At 39.8% G+C, this 16601-nt stretch overlaps 2 protein-coding genes across 11 annotated transcripts in view; one reads left to right on the top strand and one right to left on the bottom strand.

Moving 5' to 3' along the window:
- The first annotated feature begins 2399 nt into the window (after window positions 1–2399).
- Ints3 (integrator complex subunit 3) lies at window positions 2400–13979 on the top strand. Its single transcript, XM_071789006.1, has 10 exons — window positions 2400–2890; window positions 3264–3862; window positions 3933–4494; window positions 4599–4794; window positions 7755–7920; window positions 8236–8784; window positions 8871–8964; window positions 9086–9453; window positions 9546–10113; window positions 10221–13979. Exons 1-10 carry the CDS (start codon window positions 2816–2818, stop codon window positions 10293–10295), a joined length of 3252 nt encoding a protein of 1083 aa, XP_071645107.1. The 5' UTR covers window positions 2400–2815; the 3' UTR covers window positions 10296–13979.
- Gro (TLE family member transcriptional corepressor groucho) overlaps window positions 13727–16601 on the bottom strand; it is a 65652-nt gene continuing 62777 nt past the window's right edge. For all 10 annotated transcript variants that reach the window (XM_071789011.1, XM_071789012.1, XM_071789010.1 and 7 more), the window contains one exon: window positions 13727–16405. In XM_071789011.1, the coding sequence (XP_071645112.1) occupies window positions 16298–16405 (108 nt within the window). In that variant the 3' untranslated portion in view covers window positions 13727–16297. The remainder of the gene's footprint in view (window positions 16406–16601) is intronic.

Raw genomic sequence — 16601 nt, 5'->3', positions numbered from 1 at the left:
GAATCGCTGAATGATAATACAATCCACAGAAATAGATGCGCGCGGATATCTCGGTCCGCGCATTTCCGTCGCGATGGAAAACCTAGATGGAAGTGGGAGGATGTTATCGACGCAAAACACACCGAAGGTCCGCAGGTGTCGCGGCTCGTGCGAACTCGCGACATTTTTCGATACGTCGCAGTCCTTGGTTCTCACGGAGTAAAAAAAAAAAATAATCGTCTCCTCGGCGCGTCCACGACGCAAAGCTCGCGTCGCGCGTTTCGACCCGCGACGTAAATCCTCTACTCTAAAAATCCTATCTCTGGGAGAAAGAAAGAGAAGGAGTCAACCGGAGAGGACGGCGGAAAATCGCCGAGTGTTTTTTACGCTCGGAATTCCGAAACCGTTGACGTCACTGCACGAGTGCTCCTCCCTCTCTCTCTCTCTCTCTCTCTCTCTCTCTCACGCGCGATATGACGCGTAGAATCGCGTAGATCCGCGATTCCGTGGGAAGAAATTCGAACGCCACGACACGACGAACCGAACGATGTGGCCGCGACGTAACTCGTATTTGCCATTTGTAGAAAACGGCGTCGGGCGTCGGGCGTCGGGCGTCTCGTGACACTCGCCTCGCGAAAAAAATGGCGACAAGATCTCGAGGCACGTTTCGAGAGACGGAAGGAACCCAGCGGAAGGTTCCGAGGGGGTTAGGGTGTCGGCGAGCACGAAGGCGTGTCGCGTCGCACGTCGCCGTCGCGAGCGGAGTTTTCGGAGTTCCGCTCCCGTCGCGGAGCTGGTGGACGGGACCTGGAGACGGGGATCGCGGACCGTCGAGCGGGGTCCGGACGCTTCGGAAGTTCCTCACCGGAGAGAGCCGCGGCGACGAAGGGCGTTCCGCGAGGACGTCGAGACAAGAGAAGCGTGGCCGGGACGCCCGAGCGCGACCAGCGGCGGCTGCTGCCTCCGCGGCTCACTTGCCGCGACTGCGCATGCGCGCGCGCACGCGCGGCAGCGCCGCGCCGCACGCCCGGCTCTAGACTCTAGAACCGACGGGGTGTTTCGGCACCTCCGATTCTGACATTCCTGTTTAAATTTTTTTTTTTTAATTTTCAGCCGAATGAATGTATAATATTGAAAAATAATATGCATTTTTTTTTTATACATTGATCTTCAACAAAGTTATTATAATGTCATTATCCTGTAGTATCTTTTTAAATTTGAATAAGAAACTGATACAAAAAGGACGCTTTAAAAAGTCTGAATACCCGCAAACTTCAAGGGATTGAGAAATTAAAGTCGAGACGAGCAAATTTTGGGATTTTTTTATCATTTACGTTACACCGGAAGTCATTCTCGACTGTAATAGAATAATTTAACTCGGTCACGTTTCATGAATTAATCGATCTCGCGCATCTTACATTTTTCATCGCAACTTTCCGAGTAAGAAAGCCTCGAAGAAGGTAACTCCGCGCGCGCGCGACGAACCCACGATTTTCCAAACTTCTCGCAACGATGATCCACGAGTTTTCAACTGCGTCGCAACAATTTTCCCGTCCCTTCACACAGCCCGTGATTGTCGGGACCGCGAAAGTTTTCCCGGCGCGGCTCATTTACAACCTTCCGACGTGCTTATTAATAACGCGTGGCGAACGGAGGACGAAGTTCACGACTCCGTCGTGCGCCCCGTGGTAATTGCACAAAGTCCCGTGCCCCGCGCCAACGTGCGCAAAAGCGGCAAAACGTAATCCACCATGAAGACGCGCTTTCCGTTACTCGCTCCGCTGTCCGCCGGGTGATTAACCGCTGAAAAAAATTCCTAGGGCGAAAAAGTCGCGCGGTACGGAGCGGCTTTTCTCCCGAGGACCTCTCGCAGGTGCGAGCGTTATAAAGGAAATATCAACCCCCTCGCTTCGTGGTCTCCGCGTGGCGTTCCTTCCGCCGGTTCACTCGTTTTGTCAAACAAAACGGCTCGCGTCGAGTCCACACAAGCGACTTATTTTACATTGCAAAGGAGCCCACGATGCGAAACGACACGTGTCGATGAATCGCTCGTGATTGAAGTGGCTTAAAACCAGGAAAGAGAGTTAACGAGAGGCTCACAAGATTTCTTCGTCATTTATATATCGAATTTCGTTGAGTCAAATCGCGCGTCAAAAATCGATCCTGAAATTTCGGAGCTTCTCCGTGAATGTTTCGCGCGGGCAGGACACGCATATCCTTGTCACCCCATTGCGCCCCACGTTGCCCCACGTGCAGCCGTCTCTGCCGCGGGTTCGCACTACTTTTCCACCGTACCCCACCCGAGCGCGCCGTGTGTACGGGCTGGTGGGCGCTGATTGGTGAACAACGATCGCCGGGCGCGCTGACGGGGGCATCGTGACACGAAGCGGGAGCCTCTCGGCGACTGGGCGCATCTATCAATGCGCAATCGCATCGGAGCTGTAGACGGAGTCGGGGAGGTCTGCCGAGACGAGGAATAAACACGGTGGCTGGTCCGCGCACGACGGCACAGGCGATCGGCGAGGAGTAGGCGGCGGAGGGAGCGAGCGAGCGAGAAAGAGCGAGAGAGAGAGAGAAAAAGAGAGGGAGACGTAGTGGGAGAAAGCGAGAGAGAGAGGGAAAGCGAGAGAGCGAGCGCGACGGGAGAGAGAAAGAGATAGGTAGAGAGAGAGAAAGAGACACGGAGTGCGAGATAGAGAACGAACGAGTAGGCCAGCGAGACGATCACGATGCACGGAGGCGAGCACAAGCGGCCAGGGGCACAGGGCTGAGGGCTGAGGGCTCGACGGGGCCGCGAATTACGTTCACGGGCCGGCCGCGGCGCAGCCAGCGAGCGATGGAGCAGCCGAAGACCCCGGCGTCCCGGCTATTCAACACGAGCTGCATCGAGAACAAGGACGAGCTGGAAGAGGTAACATAAATATTTGAAATAGTCACTGGGTACGTATCGAGGTGCGAGGCCCTCCGCCATTGTTGCGACAGTCGCGCACGTTGGCGAGCGCGCGGCGCCACATGCGTCTACCCGCGTTTCCGCGCGGAATTCGAACCGCGCGAAGACTCGCCGGATCTCACGCGGATCGTCCTTACCCTTTTTGCTCCCTCCCGTGCCCTTTTTCTCCCTCGATCGCGATACATATTTTCTCCTTGATTGTTTCGCGTGATATGTCCACCTGGGGTGCTCGCAAAGATACACTTGTTTCTCAAAGCCAAATAGAAATTTATGTGACTCCCTTGAAGTATTTTTATTTTTTTCTTTAGGATCGTACAATGTGATTTGTTTTCAGAAATTGGAGAGATGCCACTCGACGTTGCAAAATCTGACGACGGGACTGTCGGAGAAGGAGATCCACGACACGTTAAACAATGCGGTGTGCAAGGACAAGACGCACGAGGAGGTCTCCCTAGGTTTACTAGTGGTGATCTTGACAGATCCGCAGAATGCCGCAAAAAGTTACAGAGACTTGACACTGATCACACGAGATGGCTTAGCCATTGTGCTGCTTCATCTCAATCAATTAGTACTAGATAAATATTTGAGATTAAATGACGTCACCAGGAGCCAGTTACTGTGGTTGCTAAGGGAAATGATACGGACTAGTGTGACTAATGTGGATAATCTTTGTTTGAGTTTGTTGAGGCATGCGGCGGGCGGGGATATTTCCCCGAGGAACTTATTCCTAGTTGACGCCCTCTTAGACATTTTTCAAGAAAATCGACCGTGGTTGGACAAATTTCCTTTTTTAGTAGCATCAATTGTGTACATGTATTTACGATTAATAGAAGACCACAATGCACCTCATTTGGCTGGTTTACGGCAAAAGGAAGTGACCTTCACCGTAGCTCTGATAAGGGAACGAATGGCAGACTGCCTGGCCATTGGAAGGTATACATATTCGCGCGATTAGAAAGCTTTAGACGTCGGAAAAACTAATGCGATCGATTGTATTTTTCAGAGATTTGGTTCGTTTACTGCAGAACGTTGCAAGAATATCGGAATTTGAAGCACTCTGGAAGGATATACTACTCAATCCAAAAAACCTCTGCCCAAATTTTAATGGTGTCCTTCAACTGTTGCAAACTAGAACCTCCAGAAGGTTTCTACAGTCGCGTTTGACGCCAGAAATGGAGAGAAAACTCGTGTTCCTGACGAGCAACGTCCGTTTCGGCAATCACAAGCGATATCAGGAATGGTTTCAGAGTAAATACTTGGCAACACCCGAATCTCAGTCGTTAAGGTGCGATCTTATTCGCTTCATCGTTGGAGTCATACACCCTACGAACGAACTGCTGTGCTCCGACATTATTCCGCGATGGGCAGTAATAGGCTGGTTATTCACAACGTGCACTTCCACCGTGGCTGCCAGCAACGCAAAGCTGGCTCTGTTCTACGATTGGCTGTTCTTCGAACCTGACAAAGATAACATTATGAACATTGAGCCAGCGATTCTTGTTATGCACAATTCGATGAGGTCTCATCCACCTGTCACTGCCACACTTCTAGACTTTTTATGCAGAGTAAGTTGCACTCGTATCCTAATCACACCATAAACTTTTTTGTTATGAAATTCTTTCTACAAAGATTCTACAAATTTCTATAAATTTCTATACCTTGTTCACAGATAATACCAAACTTTTATCCCGCGCTAACGGACAAAGTGAGAAATGGCATATTTTCATCGTTGCGACAAATTTTGGAAAAACGCGTTTTGCCTAGCCTGTATCCGTTGTTTGATAGCCCGAAGCTAGATCGAGAATTGAGAAGCAAGATACGGGAAACTTTTCAAGAATTTTGTCTCCCTCCAAACATAGATCCTGGTAATATTATTATTAATGTATAGACAGTACTTGTAGTCCGATCTTATATTGCAACTAGAAAGGACGTATGATAGAAGGGACAATAAATCGATCTTATATTCATGATCATCTTAAATCTAGTCGTTACGGCCTTAAGGCCGGTATTCATAGTCGGCCCTAATAAGACTCTAATCAAATAAAAAAATTACCGTACAGAAATCGTACTTCAGATCGTGCTTAAGATGATCTTGAATATAAGATCGGACTATAAATACTGGCCTATACAAACCTTGGTATGCAACGCAACATTCATGCTTATACAATCACTCATGCAGTAACACTTTATTACGTTATCATAAAAAAGTATTTCAGATAGATGAAATTTTTGGGTAAACGTAATTTTTGTCTAACATCTTCCTCGATCAAAATTAATGCAAGTTGGATGTGTGATATGTCTAAAAAGATTGTCCACGATGCTAGAGGTAGATCTAAATACTCAAATAAATTACTAAAACTCGTATCGTGGACAAAACTCGAACATAAATTTTAGACAAAAAAATCTCGAAAATTGTATTTTTAGATCTGTTTGTATTGATTGCATGTTTTACGCTTAGATTTTTTGCTTTCTTTCTATTCAATGCCTGAATATATATTTATCTCGTTTTAAGTGTAAACATTTTTTCAAGTTATATGAAACATGAACATGTAACATGCAACAAATCTATAATTTTATATCACATTTGTTTATATCGATTTTATTTTTTATTTACAAGGTAACGTTTGAAATTATCCCACTTATTTTAATGGGGTTTGGATATGTTGTAGAGTAGTGTGAAGTCAAAGTAGTAAAAAATAACACATTTTTTTTTATTTAAGCATGTTTAGAGGTTTAGAGGTTGGAACAACTTCGAAAGAAATAATACAGATGGAAATGTTCAACTATGAGTGAAAATATAAATATGTAAACACAAATTAACAAAAAGTTAGTAATTGTCACAGAAAGGAGGAAAATTAAAATGAATAAGTAATAATAATTAGCTTAATAGCGCGCACGTAGCGCGCCCTTATTTTGTGTTTTAGTATAGTAACATTTTTAATAGTATATTAAATTTAATAATATATATATAACAATTTAATAGTTTAATTTTGATAATACTGTAACATAACGCAGGCCAAAATTGGCTCGATTAAAAGAAAATTGAAATTTTCCGCCATATATACTGTATATACTGTAGCATTTCTGGATGAAAACTTATTGGAAACGGGATACTTATTATGGAACTTTTTAGAATGGATTTCTATCGAAATTGCTAATAGTTTTTCCCTTTGTGTTTTCTAGAGAAAATAATTTCGATCGGAATCCATTCCGAGAAGTTCCCATAATACATGGCCAGGTTTGAAACCTATAGGATTTCTGTTCTCAATGTTAGAAGTTGGTCAGAGTTAAAATAATATTCATCGAAAGTGAAAAATTTATTAATCCTTTCAGTGCCGAATGCTTTTGATGATTGGATCGTGCATGGAATACTCTACCATATGGCGCATTTCACTTTTAGTTTAATACTTTTTACAACCACCCACATACCTGTAGCGTTCATGGGTTAATTTATAGCGAACACGTGAACTCGTCCATAACATTCACAGTAGGTTTGTTTGTATTGCCTACACAAACTTAGTGTGCTATTTGCTGGACGTGTTTACATGACCCATGATCCATAGTCCTGAAATCCATCATCCACAAGCACTGAAAGGATTAAAATTAGGCAATAAGCAAATTGGCCAATAACTATTTTAAGTTTACGAGAATTCTTGACTGTGATTGGTCAATTTGCTTACTGTTCAAAGTCTTGCTTTTTCTATACCAAGGCTCTTATAATAGACCTGTCCGTTTTCGCTGCACTTCTGAACTAGTGCGATAAGTTAGAATAAAACAAAACAAATATATTTTCTTCTATTCTAACCTTTTCACGAGGTGAAAATGCGAAAAGTGAAAGAATTCACTAAAGTGTCTATGATTTTATTGGTCGAAATCTAGTAAATCTGTTTACTTTTCGCATTTTTACCTCGTGAAAAGATACGTAATGGGCCCCCAGAAGTGCAGCAAAAACGAACAGGCCTAATAAACGAAGTTTTTGGACGTACAAATCAAGTTTCTTCATCAGATTGATGAAGATTCTTATCTATCAGACGATAAGACTGAGAGTTAGAAATTAAATTAATGTAAACTTAACAATTAGCACGAAAATATGGAATCTAACGTAGTTTTTGTTCGAAATTTATGAACGATATTTATAATATAAGTTATCTCATCTTGTTGTGCATGGTCATCTTAGAATGGCTCTATGGCCATTTCATTGGCTGGATGGATGACACTAACAACACTAAAATGATCTTCATCGGAGTTGGTCCACGAGTACTAGTAATGTTTTTTTTTCTCAAGAACTTTCCCAAAAGAATCTAGTTTATTATAAATAAATCCAATTTAAGCCTTGTGTCTACGATACTATAGAAATCGCTCCGAGATCTCGGACGGAGAAAAAATTGACCAATCACATTTAAAGAATTCGGCAATTGACCAATGCGATTGATTCATTCTTCGGGGACACAAGGCTTTATAAATAATTCTGGAAAGTGGGAAAGGTACTAAAAAAATTGTATTGAGAAATTACACTTGAAAATACACTAAATATCCAAAAATTATTTTCACACGTAGTAATGTAGCGTTGTTAACCAGTGTTTGCCTTAGATTTTAAACTCATCTGAGATGAAAATAAAATGAAAATGATTCCATTTCTTTATCTGGATGATCATATAATTTTATCTAGATACTTTACTTAAATTCTGGCAAGCACTGGCGTTGACCAGTGCATGATATGGCGCCATGCCCCTTACCTAAAATTTTTCTGAGACAAATCTGACGATTCACTTTCAGCTTTCAGCACATTTATCGCTTACTAACTTTTTACATCGTGTCCTTAAAGCAGGTAATAAGGTTCTGAAATATTCAGGTAAAATGGAAGAGCTCAACAAGGAGCACAATCCAGGAACTGTAATAGAGAATACCATGAATTCTACCGTGGAGAATAACCACGTGGCACAGGATCCAGAACCAGCGTTCAGTGACGAAGAAGAGGAGTCTCCTCTCAGGTTAGCTATCCTATTGCATGTACTATAATGCAATATTTATTGCATATATTAATATTTTTGATATAAAGGATTATAAGCTGAAGCGGTTTGCTTTTTCTTATGATTCATCAATAATAAATGTCCGCTAAGAAGTCACAGTAGCAAAAGACGTTAGGATTTAAGACTCGACTGTAATCGCGGCATGTGACTATAATCATTTTTTTTTCGATTATGACGAACCTGGCAAATAATTATGACCACTTTCCGTACCAAAAAAAGTTAAACTTAATATTTCAGGCGTAAGCTTAATTAACTACGAATTTATCTACATTTTAGAATAGTGACGAAGGTAGACGATGAAGAGGACGAGGAGGACGTACCGTTGTCTACGGTGAAACTAAAAAACGATCAAAAGAATGCGAACTGCATCGTGAAGAAGGAGGATATCACGTCGCATTTGCGTCTTATAATGGAGCCGGAGGAGCTAAGAACTAGCATAGAAACATTACACACGGAGACCGATAATGAGTCGAGGTGCCAAGCGATGGAAAGGATAGTACAAATGGTCGTGGAGGACGAGATAGATGTGGAGACGATACCCCCGTTAGCGTCCTGCATATCAACTATCTTATCGCCGCAGATCACGGCGCAGATCTTTCCGTCAGATAATCTGAACGAGGAAGCACTGGCCGATAGTATAAGCACGCCATTGTTTGTTATGTTTCGAAACCAATTTCAACTGTGCAAGGAAGAAGATAACAGACGGAAGCTTTTGGCCAGGGTACTAGCGGAAATGCAGTCGGTTCAACCCAGGATAGGTTATCTTCTTCTTTACTTCTTGAAAGTCTGGGGCATAGAAGAGGAAAAAAGAGAAGGCGAACCGAGGTTAGACGAAAAATATGAAATATTGAGTAGACAAAGAGTAGAAAAAGAAGAAAAAGTACTTTAATCTTTGAACTGTTCTATTTCAGCAATGTTCTGAACGATGTCAAAGCATCGGTATACAAGGACTTCTGCGGGCAGCGAGAAAAAAAATTGGACGCATGTCTGGTATCAGATTTAAAGGTACGAGTTTCATATATATAAATAAATTAAAGATATAAATAAATAAAATTAATTAAATATCTATTAAGTATCATATGTATACTCAAAGCGGTACGTTTTAACACGTTTGCTTTTATTGCAGCTTTGTCACGAGGATAATATATTCATGTTATGTTACCTCGTGCCTGACGTGTACACAGGATTTCAAAACGTTGCCCTCGGAAATGTTCAACTCTTGCATTTGGTTGTGTCTACCGTTGACTCGTGCCAGTTGCAGGATCTAGTTTGTCAGATAATGCAAGGCCATCTAAAGATGTTGAAAAAGGAATCGTTTACCACGCTATTGACAGCCAGCTTAAATTGGGAGACATTCGAGCAGTACTGTTTCTGGCAGCTCATATTCGCACACGATTTTCCCATTGATTACGTACTGCCGGTTTTGCCGAAATTACAGTTTCGTAATCACGCGGAGGCGCTTACTTCAATCTTGCTTATGCTTAAGCAAGAAAAGTGAGTAAAATAATTGCTAATTGTCGGGAACCCTATTGTAAAACAATTCGATGTACAATTTGTACATTTTGTATTCTATTAATGCGTTATAGGCCAACGTTGGATCTTCTACGACAACTACTCGCCCGGCAAAGCGTCGACGGCGATATGTTTGTTGTGGCCACGCTACGTTACTGGTGTTGCCATTACGAAGAGAAACTCGGCGAGCTGCTCGCGAATTTACTTAGCACTCGATATCCTGCGACCAGTCCGAACAAACGGAAACGTTCTGGAGCCAAGCAAAATCAACAATCCGGTCCACCTACCGGCGAACAGGTTCTAGGCCATTTGGACCAATTACGCCAACACTGTGTGTCCTCCGAGGAACTGCAGTTGTATCACTCGGAAGGGATGCAAAGAGCATTACAGCAAGCTCAAGCGGCGAGTAGCGATTCGCTGAGGAAAAGCTACGGCGATCTCTTTGCGCTTGCGGAAGTCAATGAGGAGAACGAACCACCGCCACCGAGTAGTTCCGCGAGAAAACACACTACTGCCTCTTCCGGAGCAGGTGGGGGCAGTGGGAAGGGCGGCCACAGGAAAACTGGTGCTAACACGAGAGAAAGATCCAATGTAAAGAGACCACTTCCGCGATATCATATTGATAGTACTTCTACTAGCGAGGTAAATTTTTAAAATTTATATTTATGTATGTTATATATGATTTTATGTGTCATACATTATATGTTATCGAAAAATTGATGATGAACGATATTTCTTGTCACTTGCAGGAAGAAGAAATCGTGAATCCAAAGCAAGCAAAGAAAAGGAAAAAGATCAATCCAGTGGGCTCGGACAGCGACTGACCACCCAGTGTCTTCATATGTCACATGGACCACGTCACGTGTGTGCAGCAAGCTAAACTAGCCTTAAGAATAGTAAGATAATATGATATATATATATATATATTTATACATATATATATATATATATATATATATATATATATATATAAATAGATCTATTTAGCGCAACTTTGTAAATATAATGAACGCTAAGAATGAACGCGGATATATACATATATATATATGTGTGTGTGTATATATATATATATATATATATGTAGGAAAGTAAAACATTTAATATGTTTCATATACATGTTGCTCAGAGCAACAGCAAAATTGCCAGACTCTGATTGTTATTGTTAAAATATTTTGTTAAAAATTGAAAATCGACGTGTGGGGAACTACTTAATCGTATTCTTGAAAATACGATCTCTTGTTTTAAACGCGTTTTTTATACTGGTGAATAGTAGTTGATGCTTTCCGATAAACTCGTATGATGGTGACCACGTGGTATGTCAATTATTCTACTTATGTTTCTTCTTGAAATGTATACTGGGCTACCGCTCATGTCTGTCAAATAGTTATCGAAAAACAGGACTACATTTTGGAATTGCTAAAAACTGTTTCTTCACCATAGTCATATTAAAATTGATGTCAAGTGAGAAATTATGAATTTTTTAGCAATATATATCAAAATAAATTGATTTTCTCACATGTATATTTAATAGCATAAATTATACTGCATTTCCTTTTTTAATTTGTAAATTAAGAAATGATGTAAATTTTTACCAATTGTTATTGCATGTATATAATATGTGCAAACTGAATTATATATGTGCATTCATTAACTGAGGAAAATGATGAAAGGGGTTTTCGGTATTTTCCATTATGTATATTCTCTATACATAGTATATACATTATATATGTATGTATATAAATATATATATATATATACACACATGTCCAGATATATATGATTACATATATGATATATGTGTATAGATATGTATGTATATATATATTATATATGTATATATGTATGTATGAAGATATTGTATATATACATATGAAAAAATTTAATTAATTTTAACATATATATGGAGGGGTAATAACCATAGTGGTGTAAGTCAAATTTTTAAAAATATTTTCTCGTGTGAATAGATGCAATTTATATATTGTACAGATTGCATCTATGCACACGAGAAAATATTTTAAAAAGTCTGACTTACACCACTATGGTTTTTACCTCTCCATATGTACGTAAGAAATATGTAGACATATACATTATAATAAAAGGATTTACATTCAAGTTTCTTGCTTCTGACATTACAATTTATATGGCTGTGAAGAAGAAATGGAAGCCTTAATATGATTGTTTTCTTCACAAGTGAAGAATTTTACATGAAACCGAAAAAACAGAATCTGGCAACATTGCAAGGGGTATAGTAACGTAATATATCCCTTTTGCACTTTACTTCTTTTTAAATATTATTATAACGGATTTTTATCTATTGTCTAAATATACGGTTACATTTTCCTTATCTTTATGAAACTTTTGGTCAAAGTAATTACCGCGATTGGACGTATTCGTTGCCGTAACTCCGAACGCAATTCGAATGAGTTATTAGCTTTTCCTTTTCTAGAATTAAGGACCTTCTGCCGGAACGTCGAGACGTAATACGCGTATGTTGCATTCCGGTGAGAAGCGTACAGTTTTACGACCAAATGTATTCAGTTTCTCAATTGCGCTTAATGAGCACAATTATTCTCAAGAGACGCAGGGATACTTTTTATAATGTGCTGCATGACGGAAGGTTGTTAACTTTAAAATAATCAGAGCGATTCAATGTTAGCTTTAAATAAATTCTTTCTTTTTTGTTTCAAATTTTACTAGAATAATTTAAAAATTTACGATTATAAATTGTGACGTAATATGATTTGTATTTTACTTTTGTATATCTTTTTACATCCTTATATTTGTAGATAGATATATAAGATGAAATTGATTCGCGATGATAACGATCGAATGCAGACACGGCAAGACGGTCTCATCATTGTACAAGTATTCAATTCTCTTAAAAATATTCGAATAATTTTCCATACTGAATCGTTTGCCGTTTCATTATCATACTGCATACGAGACACACGTGTTTCTCTGAAATGTTAAAAAATCTGAAACTACAGTACCTTCCACGAGAGGAAAAAAGAAAGAAAGAAAGAGAGCATCCTTGTAAACCTAAGTCTCGAAAACGAAGTGCGGAGAGTATCATTTACTTATAATGTACATTTCCTGTAAAATCAATTAATCCAAAAGTTGATTGCATTATGCATCTTCTGATTGTGTATATATTTATACACACATATGTGAGATATATATAAAACGTGATGAGAATATGTGTATGTATGCATGTATGAGACATTATATTGTATGTGATGCGATCAGCGAACTTGCAAAACATCTATACGCGAGATATATATATATATATATATATAGTTTTCAGCATCCTTTATGCCTCCACACTCTCGATCTTGATTTTATCTCGAAAGTATGAGATTGTATCGCTGATCGGATAAAAAAAAAGAGAAAAACTCGAAGCGTATCTAAATTCATACGAACGATTTGTATGAAGGATGGATGCACATAATCCCTGGCGCGTAACGATAATGACGTTACTAGAATTTTTCTACTTGTATATATAAGCAACGGCGATACGACAAAGAATATTTAAAAAAAGAAAATTAATCCGAGAGAAAGAGAGAGAGAGAGAGCGCGGAATATGGGGCATGCGGTAGTCTGCGAGAAAATAAAAAGAAAGGAAAGCAAGCCTGTAAACAATTAATGTTTTTAACGATCTTGTACACACGGAAGAACATGTAAATACATGGATAGATTATCATAACGCGAGTATAAACATTTAATGTTTTTAACGATCTTGTACACACGGATTACACGTAAAATGTAAATACATCGAAAATTATCGGAAGCAAACTTGTGATATCTTGTACTTACACTTTCTCCTTCTCTCGATTCTCCTCCATCTCCTTTAAGATATATACATAGGCATCGTTATTAATAATAAATTATCTCGCTGCAATAGCGGTAGTGCTAATATATACTTTCTCTCTTTGCCCCGTTTTAATTGTAATTGCTATTTCGCGAGCTATAACGCTTATTTTATCAAACAGATAAACGTGGCGATCTCTGTTTGCCAGTGAACAATATTTCACTCGCGATGACCCCTAACTCGGGTATAATTGCCGCTTGCGTTGTATCCTATTGTGCAGAGTGACCGGATTCGTCATGCGAATTCCGACGGTACGTTCCAAGAAAGCGCGTAAAATTCATTGCGAAAACGATTTTATTTTCTTTTGTCACACACTGAGAGAGAAAGAGAGAGATAAAAATTGGGGAAAATCCAACTCGATGCGAGACAATAAAGAAAATCATAGTATTAAAATTTGTCACATATTATTATTGCTAAAAATGCGACGGGGAAAAATGGAATAGATCCTTATTTATTTCCTCAAGAAATTTGCGGATACGTCATCGTTAGTTACATGACATATCTTTTCTCTACATGTGATGCATTAATCAATGCATTAATCAAAACCTTTCAATTCGTCATTGTATTCGCCAGCGAGACGAGAACCGCGAGAATCATTTTCATTCTCGACCAAGCTCAAATAAAGTACATCATATAACCATCTTCTTTCTTCTCAAAGTTTCATTCGGTCTTAATGTACGTCAAGAACACAAAAAAGGGCCGTGTAGTTTCACGAATTTATTCATCTCGGTAATGTGCATTGCAATTCGCGCTCGTCTGCCTGTCGAGAATTTTATTCGGCTAATTTTTGGGCGAAGATCAATCGAAAGCAGAAATTTTACGAAATTGCTTTTTATTATATTTTACAATCGGACTAAACGCCTCAATTATCATAGATTAATCAGTTTTTTTTTCTTTAACATAAAGACATCGTGATTTCAGTTCTGCGCAACGTCGATTTATTAAAGGATAATTAGTCGATATTTAACTAATATTAAACGTCGCGACGAAGCTGCTCCGCTTCTATTGATCTCCGCGTGTCGAGTGTCACCCTAATTAAAGTAGAGAAATAGTTTTGTTTCGATTGTGTGCACGGGGGATTGTACTTTACATTAGGTATATTTAAAGAGTCCGGGTGTACGCCGTACAGCGACGTACACCGTGCGTCTCGTTATAATCGTTAATCACAATCGTCGAATATGTACAAGGATTCTGTACAGGGATTCGTCATTATTTGCCATTCGTCGCCACGCATACGCGCTATATCACGTAGAAATTCGATTATTACACGTAGGTATCGCACTATATTTACGATGCAAAAAAGGTATTCGTTCATAAACTAGTTTTTTATGCCACGAGCTATTTCAAACAGCGACGGGCGATCGTGACATTGATACTGACACCGACAGGATCAGGAGACGGCTCGAAGTCCGATGTGCCATCCGTGTCTCGCTCGGCGTTGCACGACAAATTACTGCTCGATATAGCGTAATTTTTCTTCGTCGAAAGTAAAGATTACCGGAACAGAGTCAAGAATCTAACGATCTGCGCGATCATTCATATCTTTAGGTCAATAACGTATACTTCAATAATGAAAGTTGGTGCCAATCAAGCCTTTAAAAAAACGTCATAAGAACGCACAGAAGACGCCTTGCATTTTTTAAATGCTACTTAAACATCTCTTAGACTTCTCCGTATCTTTATACGTTCAGCAGGGTAATAGGAAGGAAATATACAATTCGTTTAAAGATACAGCGGTTACAGAAATTCGAAATGATGTCTCGACGATCACATATTTGTTTACTAAAAAGCGTAATGCGATTTTTCGGTGAGTAGGCCGGATCTACCAAGTTGATGCCTTACCACTTTATCGGCCGTCCATTTTAGGCGCGTTATAATCCTACATTTACGTAACTACAAGATCATATATAAGGTGAATCTTAATTGTTCGTTGATACATTAGAGATCGAAGGTCCAAAATAAGAAAAAAGATGTACGCATTAGTGAAAGTGCTCGAAAAGTGTCCGCCTTCCGCTTCACGTGCTACGGTATTTTTCAAAACCGTAAGGTAAATGTACCAACGCCGGGACACTTAAGACCTATGTCTGGAGACACCTTTATCACTTTAAGTTTTAAATAAGTATAACACTAATTCAAATCAAAGATAAAAATATAATACAAGAAAAATATTTTTATCTTTGATTCTTTGATTTTAATTCGCGTTATAACTTATTTAAGGACTAAAATAATGAAAATGTCTAGACATAGCTGTGTCCAGACATTTATCTTAATATGCACAAAATCGTAATATATAGATAATAAACATCGAGTCGTCATAAGAACTTAGCGTGTATTACATAAATATCTTTTTGCGTTAAAAATTATATTTAAAAAAATTTATTACAATTTAGAAGATAAATAATTTCCCTGTTCTGAATTCTGAACTTGTTTCCTGGAGGTACCGGCGTGCAATCAAGAATCACCCTGTATATCTAACATCACCGTTTGCGAAGGCTCTTCTCGTTTACTTTAGTGCGTATGCGAATCGCTCCGGTTGGATGGAACGCCGTTCCATCGTCAACGCGTATACGCTCGTTGTATACCGGCGACAAACAAGAAGTCCGCGCGCAGGTATATACCGCGTAATTGGCGGAGAATCGGGACGCGCACTCGCGAAATCGGGACGCGCACGTGCGTGATTAATATACATCGCTGATCCCGCTCATTCATGAACACGCGCGCACACATATCGATTTTTCACTCCTCTATTTGTAATTCCGTTACAATACAGATTCGCGTATATGTACACATTTATCAGTCACACGGGCTCTAAGGCCGCCGAGAGTTTTCCCCACTTCGCGGCAGCTCCTCGCGCCTTCCTCTCTCGCGAGAGGATGTAGAATACACATTAACGAAGTTCATTATTTTAACATTGTTAAAGGAGGAAAGGCAAGTCTCTTTCTTTTATTAGGAATAGGCTTAGTAAATCACTTCGTATACAGTGGCCTTCTTGTCGCCGGATCCGGTCACAATGTACTTGTCGTCCGCGGAAATGTCGCAGCTCAGCACCGACGACGACTCCTTGGACTGTAAAATTCAACAAAATATTAGCAAACTTATCAATACGAGAACGCTATTCAATAAACTGTTTAGCCGTTTCGAAAAAAAAGGGAGGAATCTCTTTTAAGAATCTGTTTCCTTTTAGTCGAATTAAAAAAATTCGGAATTCAAAAGAAAAAAAGAAAAAAATAAACGAGAAGAAAAAAGTAGTTTGACTCAAAAG

This window comes from Temnothorax longispinosus, chromosome 9 (genome assembly GCF_030848805.1).
Source record: "Temnothorax longispinosus isolate EJ_2023e chromosome 9, Tlon_JGU_v1, whole genome shotgun sequence".
Lineage (NCBI taxonomy): Eukaryota > Metazoa > Arthropoda > Insecta > Hymenoptera > Formicidae > Temnothorax > Temnothorax longispinosus.
This window is presented reverse-complemented; position numbering and strand designations above follow the sequence as displayed.

What these genes read in the sequence shown, in the direction of transcription:
- Ints3 (XM_071789006.1), top strand. Translation starts at nt 2,816, where the DNA reads ATGGAGCAGCCGAAGACCCCGGCGTCCCGGCTATTCAACACGAGCTGC. An exon ending in ACAAGGACGAGCTGGAAGAG is followed by an intron (nt 2,891 to 3,263) that starts GTAACATAAATA and finishes ATTTGTTTTCAG; the next exon opens with AAATTGGAGAGATGCCACTC. An exon ending in ATAGTACTTCTACTAGCGAG is followed by an intron (nt 10,114 to 10,220) that starts GTAAATTTTTAA and finishes TGTCACTTGCAG; the next exon opens with GAAGAAGAAATCGTGAATCC.